The 20,662-nt window shown below is 43.3% G+C and overlaps 1 protein-coding gene across 5 annotated transcripts in view; it reads left to right on the top strand.

Annotated features, from left to right (window-relative positions):
* Positions 1-20,662, top strand: part of FGF13 (fibroblast growth factor 13) — a 264,504-nt gene that overhangs the window by 178,786 nt on the left and 65,056 nt on the right. Inside the window, exon 1 of one of the 5 annotated variants that reach the window (XM_069811473.1) lies at positions 11,977-12,082. The exons of the other annotated variants lie outside the window; for them this stretch is intronic. Coding sequence (XP_069667574.1) covers positions 12,052-12,082 — 31 coding nt within the window. The 5' untranslated portion in view covers positions 11,977-12,051. Of the gene's footprint in view, positions 1-11,976; positions 12,083-20,662 lie in introns of those variants that run through there. 5 annotated transcript variants of the gene reach the window in all.

Genomic DNA, 20,662 nt, shown 5'->3' with positions numbered 1-20,662 from the left:
GAGTAATGCAGATGAGACCTAATGTTTCAGAAACTCAGACACCTTTAAGTCCTAGAAAGTCCCATACCTAAGAAGATGTCCTGGTTTCAGCTGGGATGTAGTTAACTGTCTTCCTAGTAGCTGGTACAGTGCTATGTTTTGAGTTCAGTATGTGAAGAATGTTGATAACACTGATGTTTTCAGTTGTTGCTCAGTAGTGTTTAGACTACAGTCAAGGATTTTTCAGCTTCTCATGCCCAGCCAGGGCACCTGATTCAAACTGGCCAACAGTGTATTCCATACCATGGGACATCCCATCTAGTTTAGGAACTGGGAAGTGGGGGGCAGGGATTGGCCGCTTGGGGACTGGCTGGGTGTCGGTCGGCGGGTGGTGAGCAATTGCCCTGCGCATCATTTGTACATTTCAATCCTTTTATTACTACTGTTGTCATTTTATTAGTGTTATCATTATCATTATTAGTTTCTTCTTTTCTGTTCTATTAAATTGTTCTTGTCTCAACCCAGGAGTTTTACTTCTTTTCCTGATTTTCTCCCCCATCCCACTGGATGGGGGGGGAGTGAGTGAGCGGCTGCGTGGTGCTTAGTTGCTGGCTGGGGTTAAACCACGACAGAAGATCTTTTGGCTGCTGCACTGGATGTTTGAAAATGGGGCTGAGTTTCCGCGCTGGAGTCCTCTAAGTTGGCAGTGGTCCTGGTAGCGTGGCACGTCACCACGAGAGCAGGTTTGCCTTGCTCTGTCAGCCTGTGGCTTTTGCAGGCTGAGACCATCTCCCTGCGCAGGTGAGCTGTGAAGCTGCTGTGACATGGGACTCACCTTTCTCCAAGTTAGGCACGCAAGCGTAGATTTAGGTGCCTGACTTCAGGCACTTTGTTTTTCAATGGGGCCACAGCTTTTTGAAAAACCTCTGCGTGACGACAGCTTTTAGGCATTGATGGTGGTGACTGTGTTTAAACAGGAGCTAGGGAAAGGAAGCTCCATTTCCCATTTCAAATCCCCTAAATCATTTCTCACAGATGCTTGTATTTTCATAAGCAACCTGTTCTCCGAGAACAGGAAAGCACAGGCTCCTGTACTGCACAGAGAGCATCTCTTCCTAGTCCTGCTCTTTCAGTGCCCCTCTTGGTCTGAGTGGATTTTCCCAATGTCCCAAACAGAATCATAGAATCATTTAGGTTGGAAAAGACCTTCAAGATCATCAAGTCCAACCATCAACTATGCCCACTAAACCATGTCCTGAAGTACCCCGTCTACTCGTTTTTTGAATACCTCCAGGGATGGTGACTCAACCACTTCCCTGGGCAGCCTATTCCAATGTCTGACAACCCTCTCAGTAAAAAAATTTTTCCTAATATCTAACCTAAATCTCCCTTGCCTCAACTTGAGGCCATTTACTCTTGTCCTATCTCCAGCCATCTGACAGAAGAGACCAGCATCCACCTCACTACAACCTCCTTTCAGGTAGTTGTAGAGAGCGATAAGGTCTCCCCTCAGCCTCCTCTTTTTAGACTAAACAGCCCCAGTTCCCTCAGCCGCTCCTCATAAGACTTGTGCTCCAGGCCCCTCACCAACTTGGTTGCCCTTCTCTGGACACGCTCCAGCACCTCCATGTCTTTCCTGCAGTGAGGGGCCCAAAACTGAACACAGCACTCGAGGTGCGGCCTCACCAGTGCCAAGTACAGGGGAACAACCACCTCCCTGCTCCTGCTGGCCACACTATTTCTGATACAGGCCAGGATGCCGTTGGCCTTCTTGGCCACCTGGGCACACTGCTGGCTCATATTCAGCCGGCTGTCGACCAGCACCCCCAGGTCTTTCTCTGCCGGGCAGCTTTCCAGCCACTCTTCCCCAAGCCTGTAGTGCCACATGGGGTTGCTGTGACCGAAGCGCAGGACCCAGCACTTGGCCTTGTTGAACTTCATACGATTGGCCTCAGCCCATCGATCCAGCCTGTCCAGATCTCCCTGTAGAGCCTCCCTACCCTCAAGCAGATCGACTCTGCCTCCCAACTTGGTGTCGTCTGCAAACGTGCTGAGGGTGCCCTCAATCCCCTCATCCAAATCATCGATAAAGATATTAAACAGAACAGGGCCCAACACCGAGCCCTGAGGAACACCACTTGTGACCCGCCGCCAGCTGGATTTCACCCCATTCACCACAACCCTCTGGGCTCGGCCATCCAGCCAGTTTTTCACCCAGTGAAGAGTGCGCTTATCCAAGCCATGAGACGCCAGTTTCTCAAGGAGTATGCCATGAGAGACAGTGTCAAAGGCCTTGCTGAAGTCAAGGTAGACAACATCGACAGCCTTTCCCTCATCCACTAGGTGGGTCACCTGGTCATAGAAGGAGATCAGGTTGGTCAAGCAGGACCTGCCTTTCATAAACCCATGCTGACTGGGCCTGATCCCCTTCTTATCCTGGACTTGCCATGTGAGTGCTCTCAAGACAAACCATTCCACAATCTTCCCTGGTAAGAAGATGAAATCAGCTGCTCTTTTTATTCTTCCTCAGCTTAACTTCATCCTTTTTTCTGTTAGCACGTTAGTTGGTGCTCAAACAGATGAGCTGCTCGGTTGCTGGGAGCTCAGGAACTTGGGGACTCACTTCTTCAGAGCTCTCCTGTCAATGAGCTTGTAGTGTCCTTGTCAGAGCTATTTTGTTGTTGTTGCTGCTGTTGTTGTTTTAAAATTGGTTTTAAGAAGCTGTTCTTGCCCAGTTATTGATTGCAGAGCCACTTGTATGATAGTGGAGTCCAGGAAAGTTTAACTGGCTCCTGTTACCTTCTCTTACTGGGCATGGAGCATTGCAACATGTAAGTCCATTTCCAGGGTATGTAATGGTAAAACAAAAAGTACACTGGGTCAGATTGGTAAATAATGCTGGAAGGAATATTTCCAAGGACCTATGAGCCTAGGCTGTTCAATCCAAGCCCTGAAGTCAAGATCTGGTCCAGGTTCTTGAATATGCAGCAGTCTTTATGGGCTGATGATGTTTACGCAGACAAACTGGCAAATACTTGCCTTGGTTGAATCTGCTCACACCTTCAGCAGCTGTCCAGGTACACCACTAAATCTCTATATTGAAAAAGGTAATATGACTCACGCTGTATGCGCAGATAGGGCATGACTGGATTGTCTCCTGTCTGCCTGCCTACTTTCCTTGCCTCTGTTGCTGTAGTACTTAAGAGCGTGATGTCACTGGAGTCATCTGCTCATTTATTTATGGGTGTCTGTATTCGTCAGTCATTACCATAATATCCAAGAACCAGAGAGATGGGTGACTCCTACCCGTCTGCCCATGTCTGACAGATTTCTCCAAGCCCATCGATATAAAAGCTAACTACTTGAAAGGCTGATGTATCCTTTTGGATCACCAAGGTCACTGAACCTGAATATCTGTGTGAATCTTTCAAGTGCTGCAACTCAGAGCAAGGTTGCTTAGAGCAGGAATGCTGATGCTTGCCATGAGAAGAGGGGCCAGATTTTTATGCTGCTGTGTGCTGTGGGTCCACTGCAGAGCATGAGGTTCTTGGGTTTTTTTCTTGTTTATTTTTCTAGTGCTGCTGACTGAATGCTGGGATGCTGTTCCCTAAAGCCACGCTTCCAACTTCCCTCCTTGTCTCTGCAAAGAGAATTAAACGGGAGTAGGACTCCCTCTAATGCTGAGATGTGGGCTTAGAGCTCTCACCGCTGTAGTTAAGCACTTAGTTACATAGTTGCTTAATTAAAAAATTGAAATTAAATTACTTTGTTTTACAGCTGCTCCTCTGCAAAGGAAATGAAGGTGGGAATGTTTAATGATGCAGCATCAGATTTGGAGTTTATGAGTTGGAAGCCAGAGGAACAGCACAGAAGATAGTCTAAGTAGCCAGCTTCCAAGCTCTGTCCCCAAAAATGAACCTGGGTGCTTCCTACTGAAGCAGTGGGGCTCTGAAGTGCTGCAGTGGGAGGGGTGCATTTTCAGTGTCTTGGAGCCCCAGATGCATGACGTGAGTTGTGGTACCCACATCATTTAAGCTCTATGGAATATTATTTCCAACCTTTCAAGATCCATCCCAGTGTATGAGGTACTTCCAAGCCTGACTTGTGGCAGAGGATGCAAGTGGGGTTTTTGGGACGTTTCTAAAGGAGGCTTGCCACCTGGGAACCTGCATACGTTTGAGCTCCCTGGGGAGCCAGCAAAGCTCAAGGTGAGCTCTGGAAGCACGGCTGAAACTTGCAGTTGTCACCCGCTTTCAGAGGCCTCTCTGACCACGAGCCTTACCTGAATATGGGGCGTTGTGGCCAAAAAAATCCCCCAAGTCCGAGCCTCTGTTGCTCAAGGTAAAGAATAGGCAAGGAGTCTCTAAAGATACCACAGGGTACAACAGCCTAGGCTGGATGCATCCAAAAATGGAATTGTTGGACAGAACTTTCTCTCATAGCTGTGCCAATTTCCTCTGGGATGTGCTTGTTCTGTGGATGGAGAAAGGGCATCTATTTCTGGGACCATCAGCCAGAGATGTTTTATGAGCACAAGATTTGTCCAACAGAGTTACACGGCCCATTTCCCTTAATATCTGTTTATATCTAGACCAGACTGGAAAGGGCAAATCTGTTTCACAGAAAATTGGGATGTTTTAAAATTTGGTTCTATTCAGATCTGTAACAAAATGCAAGACCACACAATTCTGCAAGGGAATGAATCCTTAGTTTTGGGGCCTGGAGTCTGATGGTCTGAGAATGAGGGTATCTGGGATATGGATCTGGAGCCAGATGCTCAAAAAACTTTAAAAAAAAAGATGGGAAATAGTGAAGAAAACTGATGCACTTGCTGATGATAACGGCTTAATTGGTAATTCATCCAGCTGAAGTTTCTCTGCTGAGGGTTATTGTATTTACAGATCAGCAGAGTCCCTGAAAGCCCCTGACTTGTTCACCAACATCTTCCCTTTAGCAGCTTTACAGGCAATGAAATGTACCATCATAATAAAATGGACAGAAATTATCCAGGTTATGAGTTCTGGGGGTTTTGTGGATTTCATTCTCCTTTGGCTCAAGATTAAGTACAAATACAGAGGAATTCATAATAGGACTAGCTGGAAAACAGTAGTGGTGGTTTTGCAGAAACTCCACTGAAATTTCCCTGGTACCGGTATGTCACTGGAAAAAAAGTTATGAAATAGCCTCCTCTAGTGGCACATGTTTTATTGAGAATTTTTTTGAGGGCTTGAATCATGCTTTTTTCCCTAATGAGGAAAGTAGGCTAGAATGATGTCTGCAAAATAAGCGGTAAGAGCTTTTTTGTCTGATAGAGGTTTATGCTTGTACTTTTGGTAAACACACTAAGCGTCTCTTATTAACAAACCTTTTCCTGTGTGATCAGTTCCCCATGAGTAGCATAAATCTGGATATAAGCATAGTGCTGGGATGGTATATTTAATAATGAGAATGAAGGCCTGATGGATGATACTGGCACATAAGAGCCCCTTTAATCTATTCATGTTTTTCACTCACACTTTTCTAGTAGTGTTTGGTGCAGCATCTTGTCTGTGGAATGGAACTTTGGGACAAAAATACTGAATTTTGTGCTTAGATCAAACTTCTTCAAGGCATTAACTTCTGAGGCTGGCAATGCAGAGTCTGGATAGTGTGGCAAGGATGGAGACTTCCATCTAATTTATAGCTGTGCAAATACAGTACAACTTCTGTGTCTTCATATCAGAAATTCCCAGGTATAAACATGATCTGAATCCACTTGCAAAGTGTTTTGCTTTTATTGACGTGCATACAGGGAACTTGAGGCTGACTTTCTAAACAGCATAGGACACTTCCTCATCTGACTCACATTCAGGGACGTCTGCTCATTCTTTTCTGTTCAGGGCTTAGGTCGATATTTTCACTAGTTTATTTTCATATGTTGTCACAGGAAAATAAAATAATGATGATTCACACTGTTACAAAATATCAGCAGAAATGAAGAATAAAATCTGAAGGATTAGACCCAACCCCAAGTTTGTGTCAAATTAAATGACTTTCAACCCATTATTTTCCTCTGGTAAATAGTGAAATCATTATTTTATTAGAGCTAATTTATTTAATTATCATAAATGAAATGATTTTTAGGAGCACTGATGTGTGTATTGATTTTGGCTGTAAATGCTTGCAGGCTGCTGAAAGAAGAGCTTTCCTTGTGAGTTGTGTTTGCACAGAGCGTTTGCAAATGGCATGGGTAATGCAGAAACAGAGGAGTCGGAACGGGTCGGACTTGGCAAGAGGCACTGTCATTTCCAAACCACCTGCTCATTACTGAACGCTGCAGCCGCTGTGGTTGGGCTGCCTGCCATTTGGCCAGGACAAGGCTTTGGATACTCCATACTCAACTCTGTCCTGGACCAGGGTCTTTGGGATTTCGTCAGGTAGGGTGGTAGTCACCACCAGATGCAATTCATCTGGGCTGCTGGAGCTTCATCTCAGAGGGATGAAAGGTGGAGTCTCTGCTGATCTCCTCATCCCTGACATCTGCCTGGTATTTCCTTGCAGTTGTTTCAGTGTGATTTTCAGTGAGGCACTTCAGGGAGTTCGATACATGCATGTCAGGGAAATGTAATGGGGTTTATGCTCCCAATTCTCTTAGCTATTTTTGCAAATCCCATCACAAACATATGCACAGCATCCAGCTCTCTTCCCTCGACAGGCACGCTAGTGAAGGGTTAGTCTTAGTTTTGGTCTGTAATGGAAAATAGGGAAAATGCTTCTTTTACCTTTAAGAATTGGTCTCCAACACCTGGAGTGCCAGATATGAGTAAGATCGTGTTGTCATGAAGGCTTGGATTGGATATTTTCTGTGCTTTCTTTTCCATGTTTGGCGAGAAAGTAAAAACTGTGTTTGAGTTAGAAGTTTGCCAGTGTGATTGAAATTTGCTTTCCAGGTATCAGAAGGATGTCATCCCGCAGGGCTCATGTAAATACACAGGTGGCTATAAGAATACTTGTACCTCTTTTTTTTTTAGTGTTTGCTCTGTGTTCATCAGCATTTGCCCACATTATGCATGTGTCTTTCCTTGGGGTATGATAAGAGCCAAGCAAGGAGCAGGGGCTTTACTCTGAGCTGCTGCACAGTCATCCTGCCAAAAGCCTCTGCAAATACACCGGGCTGCTGCCACATCCCTGGTGTACGGCTAAGGCATGGCTGTGCGTGGGACAGTAACCTACTGTATATTTGCCTCATTTGCCCCATATATCAGAGGTGGAAATGATTCAAGATACCTATCCTTGAGTGTGTCAGTGCAAAGGTACTGTGCTCTCTTGGGCATCTTGGGAATGCTTGACAAAGCATTCTGTCTGCTAATTAATAGTAATGCTGCTAGACTCAAGGCAGCCTGAATATCCCCGCACAGTACCACACTGTGCCAAGTGGACTTGGCCTTTATGTTTTTGCCAAGGGGCCAACTCCTGGGAAACATTTACTTTCCCACCTGCAGCTGCAAAGTGACGTGACACAGATACCAGGTCGCCCTAGCAGGGCAGCTTCAGTGTCATCCTGTCCTTGTACAACATGTGGGACATCACAAACAAGGGCTATTGGTTTCAGAATGAGAAAATAGGAGTTACTTTTGATTACACTTTGTTTTGCAACTTTACTGAAATGTTCTGAGTAGAATATACAATAAACATTGTATTCCAAATAGAATACAATAGCTTAAAAAGTTTAGGCTAGTACCTATTTTGTCCTTCCTGCTTTATTCTCATGGCATAACAGCAGGACATTGCAAGCTATTTGCGGGCAGGTAACAAAGTGGTTCTCACACTTTTCTGTTTTCAATCCTATGTCTGATTGTGAGTCCTGCTTTTGCAATTGAGCTTCTGTTGGGCTCAGGAACTTGTCATAAGTGTTCTAAATTGTTGGGACAGTTTCTGACACTTGGGAGTTTGCAGCTGTTTAGTCTCATACGCTGAAAAATCTAAATTTAAAACTTGCCCTTTCTGTTAAAACATTGTTTTAATTGCAGAACACTTTTTAAACTTGTTGCATTGTGTGTGGACATGAACTGCACAGATGTTTGCAACTGCAGTGCTGCTCATTGCTTTTTGCAGCCTTGCAATCAGTGCTGAACTCCAGGTGCCTGTTGGAACATGCAGGGTCCTTCCATAAAAATGCTGCTTTCTGCTCCCTGGGATTGTACCACCAGGTGGCAGATGAAGCCAAGGAAAGAAAGCGCTGGTGCTGCGCTGGCTTCACGCAGCTTCCCTTCAGTAAGTAGAAATGGAAACACTCCTTGCATCAGAATATTAAATAGTTTCACTCTTAAGGGGTGTCTTCCTTATATTGGATTGCATGACAGAGTAGTACAATCAGGTCAAAAAGAGAGAGGGAAAAAAAAAAAGAATGGAATGGAATCACAGATTCTGCCACGCAAATATACAAATATATGATATGTTTACTAATCTGAAATACATATGAAGTAGGATGAATTAAGGCACTTTGAGCGCTAAAATTTAAACAGCTGAATGACTCTATGGAAATATAATGATCACTAATACGAAATAGTCTATGCAGAGCAACAGGCTCTAAAACCCCAAATGGGTGTTTGTCTAGCTGGGCAGCAGTTCAGAGCACTCTATTCTCCTTATTCCCCTTTCTCCAAGAAGGCAAGAACCTTCTTATAGTCATCATCTGTATTTCCCTGGAAGGTTTCTGTTGCAGCTGCTGTTCAGTGCTGCATGATGTTGCTGCGGGACTGCTGAGACAGCAGTGCTGCGCTTGCTGTATTTTGCATTTGAGATTCTTTAGTGATAACAGCAGCAACAGACCTGGAGCCTGAGCTCTTAGCCTCTTCCTGCCAGACAAACTGGTTGGGTATTTTGTTGCTGGGTTACAGGGAATAAGGTCAAGCCTGATTTTTTTTTTTTTTTTTTCTGGATGAGATCAGTTCAAAACTGCAAAGTAGGATTAATTGAAATGGGAATGCCTAATCATTTGCAAGATTATGAATCTGATCCTGTATTGCAGTCATGGAAAGGGGCTATTTTTCTGCCACAGCATAGCAATAATGTGTGTCATTTCTCTTGTACCCACGCTAGCTTCTTTGGATGTGCTTGGGCCCTTATTTCAGCATGCATCATTGCTTAGATGCAAACTAGACAAAGTTTGTCTGTTGTGGAGAAAATGCACGGAAGGTAGAACACCGTGCTGGTGGTGTGGCCGTGTTTTCTGGGAGGAGACTGCTTGATACAGTCCTTGCTGCCCTATCCCCATACCAGCCAGCAAGGTAACATGGGACTGCAAATCCTACTGGGACCTGCCAAGTCATCTGTTCTGGTCCCCTGTAAAGCGAATAGTTGTGGCACATAATAGCATGGGTAAACTGATCAAATTGTGCCTTAAAGGGACTGGGTTTGACTCACTACTGTCTCTTTTGGAGGGTTAATTTGAGCTTTCCTCCTTGGATGGTTAGAAATGTAAATGCCCTCTCCAAACCACCCTTTTCTTCCTCTTAGTTGTTTAGTCATCAGTCATCCACTAGTTATAATGTGACAATCTCCAGTGAGTATTTCATAGCAAATGTCAGCTTGATTTTTATTGATAAATAAGGAAAAAAAAAATAAAATGACTGTTTTTTTACAAATTCTACTTGTAGTCCTTTTGCTGCAGGTCCTACACCACACTATAAAGTTGCTCTTTTAAACTGACACCCCACAGAGGTAACTAATACTCTAGCAGAGGTAAGGTCTTAGCTGGAATCTCAGAGGAGCTGTGTTCCTTTATGCCAGGTGCTTCTAGGCATGTGCTGAGGGCACATAAGAGACATAAATCAAAATAAAGTGGAGATTAGACACAAGCTGTATTTTCCTTTCATTATAAAAACAATAAAACAAGTTAATATGCAACTAATAACTAGATGGTAATAAGAATCAGCTGGACACAGGTTAGGTTTTCAATATACAACTCCGATTTTATTGTAAAACCATAAGAATGATTCTGAATCGCTTAAACCATTCTTGAGGTAGCAAGAGGACAGAATATTGAAATTTTAATAAGAACCGTGTAAATTTTAGGGAGTTGTCATTACAAATTCATGTAGGCTTTGGGAAAAGGAGTTAAATGCACTGGTGCTTGTGGAGAAAGAACTACATTTACAAGCAGATTAACCTTGTTTATAATTGCAAGGCAGTAAGCAATGCCACTGCTGGCTTTTGTCTGCCTGTCAATAATTGACATGGGTGACATAAAACCTATCGACTCAAGGTCAGTTGTTTGAAATCAATAGAACTCAGCAGGCGATTGGAGGTGGGCATGAGTACGTTCCTCCACATGGGTTTTTGACTTCCTTTTGTGTAAATGGTGCCTTTTCCAAGTGGAGAGGTCTCAGAATCAACTTTATTTTTTGCACCACTGCAGTTTTCTTGGTGAGGTACTGTTTGTTTCTGGCACCAATAATTAAGGATGTTTTTAATAGTACAGTGTATTTGGGTATCTGCAATATTCACAGCTTGATTATAAGCAACTGTGGCATAATAAACAGTGAATATTCTAAAATTGTGCAATTCACAGCATGATTTGTTTCTGCATACTTGTTGTTGTGAATTCCAAGTACGTAAGCAGTAATATGTATTAGTAAATGCTGAAATACTATTTTGGGAAAATTGTTTATCAGTAGTAAACTGACAAACTTCACATTTCAGGTCTAGATTCAGCAAAACATAAATGATAAAACATGTTAAAATGCTTGAGTGGCTTCAGTTGCTAGAACTCATTTTAGTACCTAAAGCCCAGCATCTGGAAAATGTTTCCCTGTCTATGACTTTAAGGGTCTGATCCTTAGATGTCTCATGCATTTGCAAGTGATTGTGTTAGAGAAATTAAGAAGTTACTGCTCCTCAGCTGGAGTTTAGTGATTTTCCTCCTGATAACGCAAATTGGTCTATGCTCATTGTGGGTCCATTGCACTGCAAAATAAACCGAGCTCATGCACACATGACTTGTAAACATCTCGTGGAGGGAGTGGTAACTCCTGGTGAAGAGACAGAGCCTTTCTAAATAGCTCTTTTCTACTACTTGTAATTATATGACTCTACAATGACCAAATCGCACTTAGAGAAAGTATTTGACTTTGAAATCTGACTCTGCTTCTAAATTGCCTAAATCTCATTACTTACATAATATGTGAGCATGGGCTTAACTTGCTGTGCTGAAGAAGGGATGAGTTAAACAAGGTCTCAGTCATGTTCAGCAACAGAAAATTCAAATCCAGCCCTTGGCTAACACAATTGAAATACAACGGTAGTCACATTATGGACCACAGTGTTTGCAGTACTGTACATCTTCAAAACCAAATCTCAATGTTTTCTTCACTTGTGAAAATTGCATTAGGAGTAGCTGGTTTGGTTGACCCCAACTAGAATATCTTCAATATTTTTCACCAAATCCAGATATCAAACAGTGAGCTTTTCTGAAATGCAGAGATAAAACTTAAAAATTTCAAAAGGTAATTATTTCAGAATTATTAGCAAATGTAATTCTTCTAAGTGCTTTTTATACTTGTAACATTTACGGTACATCAATAATGCAGCTTATTTAAAGAAGAAAGAAAGTATGGTACATATTCTACCTCATGAATGTTGTTGAGCTATTCATATTGCAGAATGCCTTACAATAAAGGGTATCAACTAAACCAAGCACCAGGCTCCTGTGGCTGGCGTAATGTACTACAGTATCCTGTTACAGGCATTCGTTGTAATTCTAGGAGGGAGAAAATAAAATTTGACACTCAAAAAATAATAAATTTAAGTAAATCATGTAGGAGAAATGTACATTTATGTCCAAGAAATGGTTAGATGTTGCCAGAACAATACAGCTACATTATGAATCTTTAATGATCTCTGAAAGTCATAATGGTCTGTCACTAATGCCCATTAATGATCTCTCTATACCGCGAGTATGGGCTTGATGTTTCTGGCCAGTACCTTAGAGAATACTTTAAATATGCCTTAAACTTTCTCTGATCTACTCCCTGTGTGTCTGCTCCAAATGTAGACTGCAATTGTCTGAGTAGGAGCAGCTTGTAAGGCAGCATGGCTTTGGGGTTAAGAAAGTCTTATTCAGGTAAGATGTATTTAAGCAATATTTTTACAGGAAAAAACTAGAAGGTATTTCCTGGCGACTAATCCACTGTAGAGATGATAAACTACGTAAAGAAATTAAAGCTTAATATTTATTAAGAATGTGGTTGTTCTTTGACTTCATGCAGTTTCTTTGGTAACTCTGAAAATACACGATTTAAGAAGGAAAAGGCAGGTCTTACTGTTGATTCCTACTGATTGGAACTGTAAATATACTGAATATGCTGCTGAACTGGCAAATTTGTCCTGTTTGAATATGTATTTCAAATGTCACACAGGTTGATTTTATGGCCTTTTAAATGTCTGTGCCACATATTTAGTTAATCTTGTACCCAAGCTTTTTGTCAGGTATAAAGCTTGCTTTAAAGAAAAAAAAAAAAAGATGAATCCAGTTCCGTTCTGATTGCCTTTCATGAGAGTACGGTGCCTAACATTAACTGAAGACAATCTTGTTATGGTGGTAATAACTTGAAAATATTTTTAATACAAAACCATCAGCATTTCTTTATTCTTTTGCAAATGTTTTAGCTAAAGGCTTATGATGGTGTCATTTATTTTTCTTTAATAATGAAAAAGTGTGTTCTCTGCGTTTGGTACGTGAAACAATCAGATTACTGTAAGAACCAACGCCCTACGGCTAGAAAAGAAAAACAAATCCAAGGACTCTTGGAAAATGCCCCAATATCAAACAATAATCTGAATAGGCAGTGTGTACAGAGAGTTAGATATTAACCGTGTGAGTTAGATATTAACTGTCTGGGTCATATATCATTCTTTATTAGAAGTAACTCAACATGATTAGTAAACAACTTTTATGAGATTGCACGCGGCATCCATGTTTTTCGTCTCTTCAAAATTAATACAGTAAATCTAAGTAAAGCGTAGAATGCGAAGTAAGCAGTCTGCAATGGTTTTGGCATGTTAAAAATGCATTTACAAACTATAATCACTTAATATGTAATCCAGATTATTAACGACTAAATGCCTCGCTCTTTCGCAAAAGCAGTAAGTCTTGCAGTAAAGACAAGGTGGGTCCGAAACCCTCACCAGATTTTGCCGTCGGTTAGCTTTTGGGGGGCGTACGTCGCCTAGCCACGATACACAACGCTGCCGGTTGATGGTGGACCTCGAGGTTTGGTTGTAGACTCGCTGCGAGGGGCCGGGGAGGCGTCGCGGGGTGGTGCCGCGGGGCAGGATGCGGCCCCGGCGCGGATCAGCACCGCGGACAGCGGCCGCCGCAGCGGCTCCCGGCCCCCCACTCCCTCCCGCGGCTCTCGGCGTCCCCGCGGCCTCTCCCCTGTGTCCCCCCCGTGTGTGTGTCCCCCCAAAATCCCCTCTGGGGCCATCTCAGAGCCAGGGGGACCGCCCCGAGGTCTCGCCACATCTGAAGACACGGCCTTCCATGCAAAATCACAGCGGCTCTCCCCGCTCGCCCGAACCCTGCGCTTTCGACTTCGCTCTTAATTACAGCCGGAGGCACCGCGTACGTTTGCTGTAATTAAATATCACCAGTGACCGAAACAAAACCGGGGAAGAAAGTGAGTGACCTTGCTGGGGCAGTTACAAGAGCTAACTCTAGGTGTCTCTCTTGTTTCTGGGTTTAGCAGCAATTTTACACGCTTGGCTTTTCGACTGCAAGTACTGGAAATTTGTCCCATTTGTTTGGTTTGTAACTATTTACAAATTAATGTTCTACAGCACGCTTCCTGTACAGGAAACTCTATACTTTGCCAAAAGCCTCCTGAAAAGACTTTACATCAGAACTTTTTAAGTAGGCTAAAATTTATGGCAGTAATGGTTTAAAAATATAGTCACTGAGTAAGGCATTTCATATATTAGAGAGCTGGAAAAACAAGTAAAGGGCTGAGGGAGGTGGAAGTTTCTCCCAGCATTAACAGCTCTACTCTGATTCCTTGGTGTTTGTGCATCTCAGCATTGTTGAAACGTCTTGGGTTTGCTCATATTTGCAAGTCAGGAAGAAGAAAGGCAGAAAAAAATGCCTGTATTTAAGTGCCCATGTCATGAATGTAGAGCCCATATTTGCAGAGGTTTGAGATGTCCAACTCCAGTTACAGTCCAGAGGAAATACAGATACCAGCAACTTCTGGGACCCATATCTCTTGCTCCAATCATGTGAGGGGAACTGCCTGGGAGTCCCTACAGGCCTCGCAGAGTGCTGCAGAGTTTCATTAATTCTGTGTGGCTGCGTGTTTTACCTGTGCAGCTGTACATATAGGTGCCTTTTTATAGTTAGACTCTTTAATCTCTTATAACTGCCTCATATAGGAGACAAGAAAATCCAAGGAGGTCTTCCTTCTTTATGGTTACATGGAATGGGCTGAGTGGAATCGGTCAAATGATAACATTGAAAGATCAGCCAAGATAACTTCTTACAATCCAGCAGGCTTAGTTCTGTGCCTTAGAATCCAATTCTGCTCTTTGTCCTTTCTTTCACAGCAAAAGCTCCCAGGGCTTGGAATGTTGTGTTGTAGATGAAGATAAAATAAGTTTGTTTGTTTGTAAACAAGATTAAGTTGACCTCAACTGAAGGATAAGGTCATTGAGACACTGATGGTTTTTGTGGCTACTGCTCATTAGCAGCACGTTGTAATTTTTAATGAAACAAGGAAAGAAGATCCTGGCAGGAAGAGGTGGAAAATGAGAATGATAAACAAAGGGAAGAGGGTTGAAGAGAGAGGACAGAAATCCTGGTGATATATCATCACCTGCTAAATATGGTGTCTCTCTGCTGTAAGTTTAGCTCAGCATGATTTAGCAGTATGACTGGAGACTTGCAAAGGCCGTACATATGGACTGGGAATTTAATTAAAATCATGGTATTGTATTTGTATCTATTTCTGCAGCTTAATCTACTAGTTTCGTGGTGGTTTTAGGTAGAATGCAGCTACCAGTTGGACAGTTATCCAATCTCTGTACAAGCAAATGTGCCCTTATTGTAGTTCAGCTGGACTTAAGCGAGGAATAACAGTGCCTAGCTCAGGCAGCTTCATATCTGTTTCTCTGGTTCCTGAGTATTGTTTCCCTGCATAGCAACAAAACCTTACTGTGCTTTCCGATGAGGTCTGAGTCCCCAGAAATGTACCCAGCCGCCTAATGCGAATATTGGGAGCAGCAGCAGATGTTCTGCTATTAGCCTCCTTCTCTGAATTGACGTCCCTGAATTTCTTCTAATTTGCTTATGTAGAATTTGCATACCCAATTTTTTTAGTCTCCAGACCTATTTAAACCCAATACAGTAAATACCAGCTTGTGGTTCTCATTCCTGTTTTGCTAGCCAATGTTACTTGTGAGTGTTGCTTGCAAAAAGAGTGCATCTAACTTATGCTAATGAATTCCCCTCTGTTTACTTGTGATAGGTTGTATTTTTCACCTAAAAATCCCTGTGTGATTTATAGATGTCACCTTAGCTCTGCTCTTGCCACCAGCAGCTCCTGCTAAGCCTGGAGTTGCCATGAGGCCAATTGCTGGAATGTATGTGTGTGGGCGAAGTGAAACTGTGCGACGACTTGGGCTGGTTTTATATTCACATGTATTACTGAGCACTGCCAGAAGCAAGTCACTGAGCTACATGGTCCTTCATTAAGTGATTACTTAGTTTTGATGATGGTAAATATTATTTATTATAAAGATGCATTAGGTAGATTATAGTCTGAATCACCCTGCAGTGATAGTTCAGTAAGGTAGAGGTAGTGTTTTCCTTCATGCAGCTGTGAAAATAATGGTGCTTTTTTGGATAGGAATGAATTGCCATCTGGAGGTGCCTTTCTCTCTTTTTTCTTGGCTGTACAGCCCAGATATTTGGCTAGATGAGCTTAGATAAACCTAGCTTTTACATCACTAAACTTAGGTCAGATATGTCTTGTTACGTCGCTATTAGTATCATGATTATTAGATGGTGAACTGAGACAGAATGCAGAAGTTTGGGCTCATGGCCCTTTTCCTAGTCCCCAAGGATATACCTTCCTTCTGGTTACTGAAACTGAGACCACCATTTTTCCTCAGGAAAACTGGTTCCAGTTCCATGACAGTGAGTGGAGCAAGGCCCCGCTTGCACATTTGCGGAAGCATCGGCCCAGTGCAGGGTCTGACTCCAGCTCTGCAGAACCTGCCTCCATCCAAGACATGGCGCTTTTTGCTCCAAGTCCCTTTCATTTGTGACTAACTCTGTTCACATTCTCATTTGTCTGTGTGAACTTGGTGCCATGATCTCAGCAGTCAGGTAAAAGTCACAGAAAACCATTGCCAGGCTCTTCTGATCCCAGCCTGGGTAATTTGGTTTCATTACTAGAAAACAGATGGGTCTTCCATCATTAACACAGCAATGGGAAGCAGCAAGCTTGGCATCCATCACATGATTGCAGCGAATTGGGCTCTGCAGTTATGTGGAGTCAAGCGGTGGGGCAGAAGTTAGCTTCAAGCAGAGCAAGGACCATGGCTGTGAGAAGCTGGTAGCATGGCTGTGAGCATGCTTGGGTGCGGGTGGGAGGGGGAGAATTCTCAGAGGGTCCAACTCACTGGAGACCCAGCGAGTCTGTTTCTGTCAAGCTCTTGACAAGGGATGAACCATCAGATCTATGAAAAGGTGGAAAAAGATCCATTTGAGTAACGTGACAATCTCTAGGCAACTTGCTTTGGGTCTGTGAAGGACTATTTACAGTGCTTTGTCATGTGTAAAGTGGCCTTATGTTAGGTTTGACAGTGGCATATAGCCCACGCTTCTCATGTGTCCCATGCTGAGATGTAAATATTTCAGGGATGATATGCTGTCATTTACATTGATGTTTCTGAGAGTCATCATGCTGAGAGGTGAATGAACAGATACTTCTGTGCATACTGATGTGGGAGTATTTTTTTGCTATGGCTTTGCGGTGGGCAGAGAGAAGTCAGTCGGTCACTGCTGCAAGTTCCTGGCTCAGGTTGGGCCCCCCGAGACACCGGAATAATGTGTTCCCAATTTGGGAGCCCGCAGAGCTGTGGGAGCTGATCTCTTCTGTTTGTTCTGTGACCTTTCCCAGCTGATTGGCACTGATCTTTTATGCACCGGATAGACGATCTTTTGTGGTTGACATTTTGGGATGACTGAATATGGATTAACCTAGGCAAAAATATTTCCATTTTTCTACCTTCAAACAATGTCCTCCTTTTCCAAAAATGCCTGCACCACTGGGTTAGATCAAATCCAGTTCTGACTGAGACAGTGCTGTAAAGGAATTGGAATTCATAGCTGGGAAGGGGCAGAACTGGGATTTCTCTTACCAGTATTTTCTCTGAGAATCTGAAAGGAAACTGGTGTTCTTGATGTGAGATCTTATGGCCATCCTGAGCATTTAGCGGGGCATGTCAGTCATGAAGAAGAGGCCCGAAGTCTTGTCAGAGTCAGTGAACTTTGTCCTAGCAAACTTGTGCAGATCTGATAAGAGAACAGGATTAGGATATGAGAACCTTTTGTAATGCATCAGGTGCAGAATTATTTTTTAAATATCTCAGTAGTCTTAGTGAGATGACTCACATGTTGAAGTCAGGGATGTGTTTCTCTGCTTTGCTGGATGGGGGCCAGTTTCGGCACATCCAGTCCTGTGCACTGATTGTACCGGGGTCTCTTCTGGTCTTGAGATTCATGATTCTGTACTCTGAGATGACAAAGATCAACCAGCTACCTAATCCCTTGAACAACAAGTAAGCTCTTAGATAAAGTGGGTCCAGGTGACATGACTACAGTAGTGTCACAGGAATTTAATTGGATTTTTTTCCTGTTACTGAGCAGAGCTGCGCAGTGCACTTTTGCAAAGAACCATGGCACAGAGATACACAGGAACATCCATGTCACTATTTACAAGCGCCCTTATGTTCTCGACATAAAAATACTTCTGTTTACAGCAATACAGCTCATATAAAGGTCTGCAGCTGATTGTTGAAGGCAGACTTTACTATTAAGGTTAGTTTTAAGGTAGCCCAGTTGGTCTGTTGACTAAAATATCCTCAAATGTGACCTCTTGGTCTGCAGCTGCCTGAAGGCCCAGCTCTTTCTTCCACTAATACCTTTTTCCACCTTGCACTCAGAAACAAACATCGAGCTGACTCTGAATTTGGCTCATATCTAGGGTAAAACTAGGCTTTCAGGGGCAGTGAACTGGACAGCAAACCGTGCTCATCCCCCGAGCAGAGAGCACCCAGACACCCGCCGTTCTGCAGCGCTCGTGTCCAGCCGCGGAGCTGGCTGCAGAGGAAAGGCTGAGTCATTTCCACGGGATGTTTCACGGAGGAGCTAAGTGATGCAGGGCTTGGGTCTGAACAGCTCTGTTTCCTGGTGAATAGTAATTCTGTTTACTTAGAAGAGGAAAAAATCACTGGGGGCCTCAGTGCTGCTGTGTCATACCCGACTGGATGAAGTCTTGTTTATCTCAACCTGAAAAGAGAGAGAAGCAATTCTGGTGGCACTTTTCAGAAAATACTTCTCTACTTTGGGGAACTGTAGGCAGTGGAAATAGTCCATAGATTTGAATCCTGAAGCTTTTTTTTTCTGTTTGTTCTGTAAGAGCAGCAGCATGTTACCCCAGCAAGAGCAAGAGAGCCTTGGGAGGGACTCATGACATCCCATGCCAGGCTGAAATCTTTTTGTCACACCAAAGCAGCTTCAGGCTTGTAAATGTAGAGGGGTAGTTTGGGGTTTATGCTGGGCTGAGTGAGGTCTGGAGCTGGCTTGTGACTTTTCTTCTGGTCTCAATGTTCATGCAGAATTTGTTCTGCCCAGCATCTACCTATTTATATAGAACCTACTATAAATCTTTCGATACTTGTTTATAGGGGAAGAGGAAATAGCTGAATATGCTGTTTAGTCTGAAGATGGGATGGTTTGACCCAAGGTGCTGGCAGTAAGTTCCTGCTTTATGGCAACACGTCGTGAGAATCGTTAATGCTTCTACGAGGCACAGAGGAGCTTGGGTCCCTCAGTGAGTCACACGTTGGGCTCACGTGCCAATCACCAGTGCACTTGAACAGGGAGCCGGAAAGTGCTGTCTCTCCTCCACCTGTTCCCTTCTCTGACAGCAATGCTGCACTGATACGCCGCTCTGCGCTCGATCGCATCTGTTGACGTTCATGTGCCGAAAAAGCACAGGCCGTCAGCGGTGGGGGGAAAGGAGTTCCTCTGCTCGCAGGCTGCAGCTGGCACCGGGCGTGCTGCAAAGCTGCGGCGGCTTGTCAAAACTTGCAGCTTGTTTCATGACAGTGAGTTCTGGAACTGGCTTGTGATTCTTCATCTGGTCGCGATTTCTGTGCAGCGTTCGTTTTGCTCAGCATCTACTTGCTTATCTAGGACCTACTATAAATCTTTTGCGCTCGGGATGGATTCAAACTCATGGGAAACAGCAGTGGTCTGGGACCTGCCACAGCACAAATGGTTCAAGGAGGGTGGTGAGAAAACCAGAAGTTTTGCCCTTTCCTCTAATTTGGTGAAACAGCCACCACTGCTGTGGTCTGGGCCAATGATGCGGGTTTGATGCCTTTTCTTGCAGGAGCCAGGCAGCAGGGGCAGAACACACTCCGTTGGTTGAAAACCATGTCCTGCGTTAGTCGAAGAGCCAGTCCTGGTTTGGGGGGGCATGGTACCAAATTGCAGGCTTTACTTTTGCCCAATCCAGGCAACTTCTGGAGGTTCAAGTACATTTTAATGGTCAGAATCATGGAAATAATTATCAGCATAAACTCAACAGATGACTGGAAGGAAAAAATATAAATCAAAAGCAGGTGAGATCTTTGTCTGCTTGAAAACAGTGGAATTGCTGCTGGGTCAGATCCCAGCTCCAGGTAGATCATGGCGCTGTCTCTGACAGTAACTGTAAAGTCTGTCCCATGCTGATTTCTTAAGAGATGCTTAATTATTGATTGAAATGGGGCTGGCAATTTACTCTTCAGCTTTAAGTGTGCCCCATTACAATAATCACATACAAAGAAAGAGGACGGATGTTCAAGGAGTGTCTGGTTGTCTTCTATGTTCAAAAAGGCACTTGGAATGTTATTTTATTTTATTTTACCTTTTTAGCATGGTGGGGAGTGAACAGCTCTTGCTGTTCAAAGAAAATAAAGCTGTTCCTTGAGATTTTTATATCTGTAACACTGAAGTAGTCCAAAGACTGGTTCTGTACCAAAGTCGTTTTCCCAACAAGATCTTCATTTTCATGTGCCATTTATAGTAAATGAAGACATGTTTGTAGGAGTACCGATAGATGGAGAGGTTGATCATGCAAAGAAACTGGAGGACTGTTTTTTGAAACTTAAATCTGATTATGCATATATGCTATTTTTATTCCTCTCTTTAGTTATCTGTCAAGGAACATTTGTGCAAATGAATTTTCATTATGGATTTTAAGCATGCAGGCTGGAATGCTGGCAGAAAGATATCCTAAATACTGCTTTTATATACTGCTTTTCCCCAGAATTTTCAAGGTTAGCCAAATTCTGACTTCTGGTTGGTCATTGTGAAAATGAAATACCATCTGACCTATAGGACAGATCACAATGAAGCAGCTTTACTTTGATCTGA

This window comes from Haliaeetus albicilla, chromosome 23 (assembly GCF_947461875.1).
Source record: "Haliaeetus albicilla chromosome 23, bHalAlb1.1, whole genome shotgun sequence".
Lineage (NCBI taxonomy): Eukaryota > Metazoa > Chordata > Aves > Accipitriformes > Accipitridae > Haliaeetus > Haliaeetus albicilla.
The sequence above is the reverse complement of the archived record's forward strand: the minus strand, read 5'-3'. Positions and strand labels throughout refer to the sequence as shown.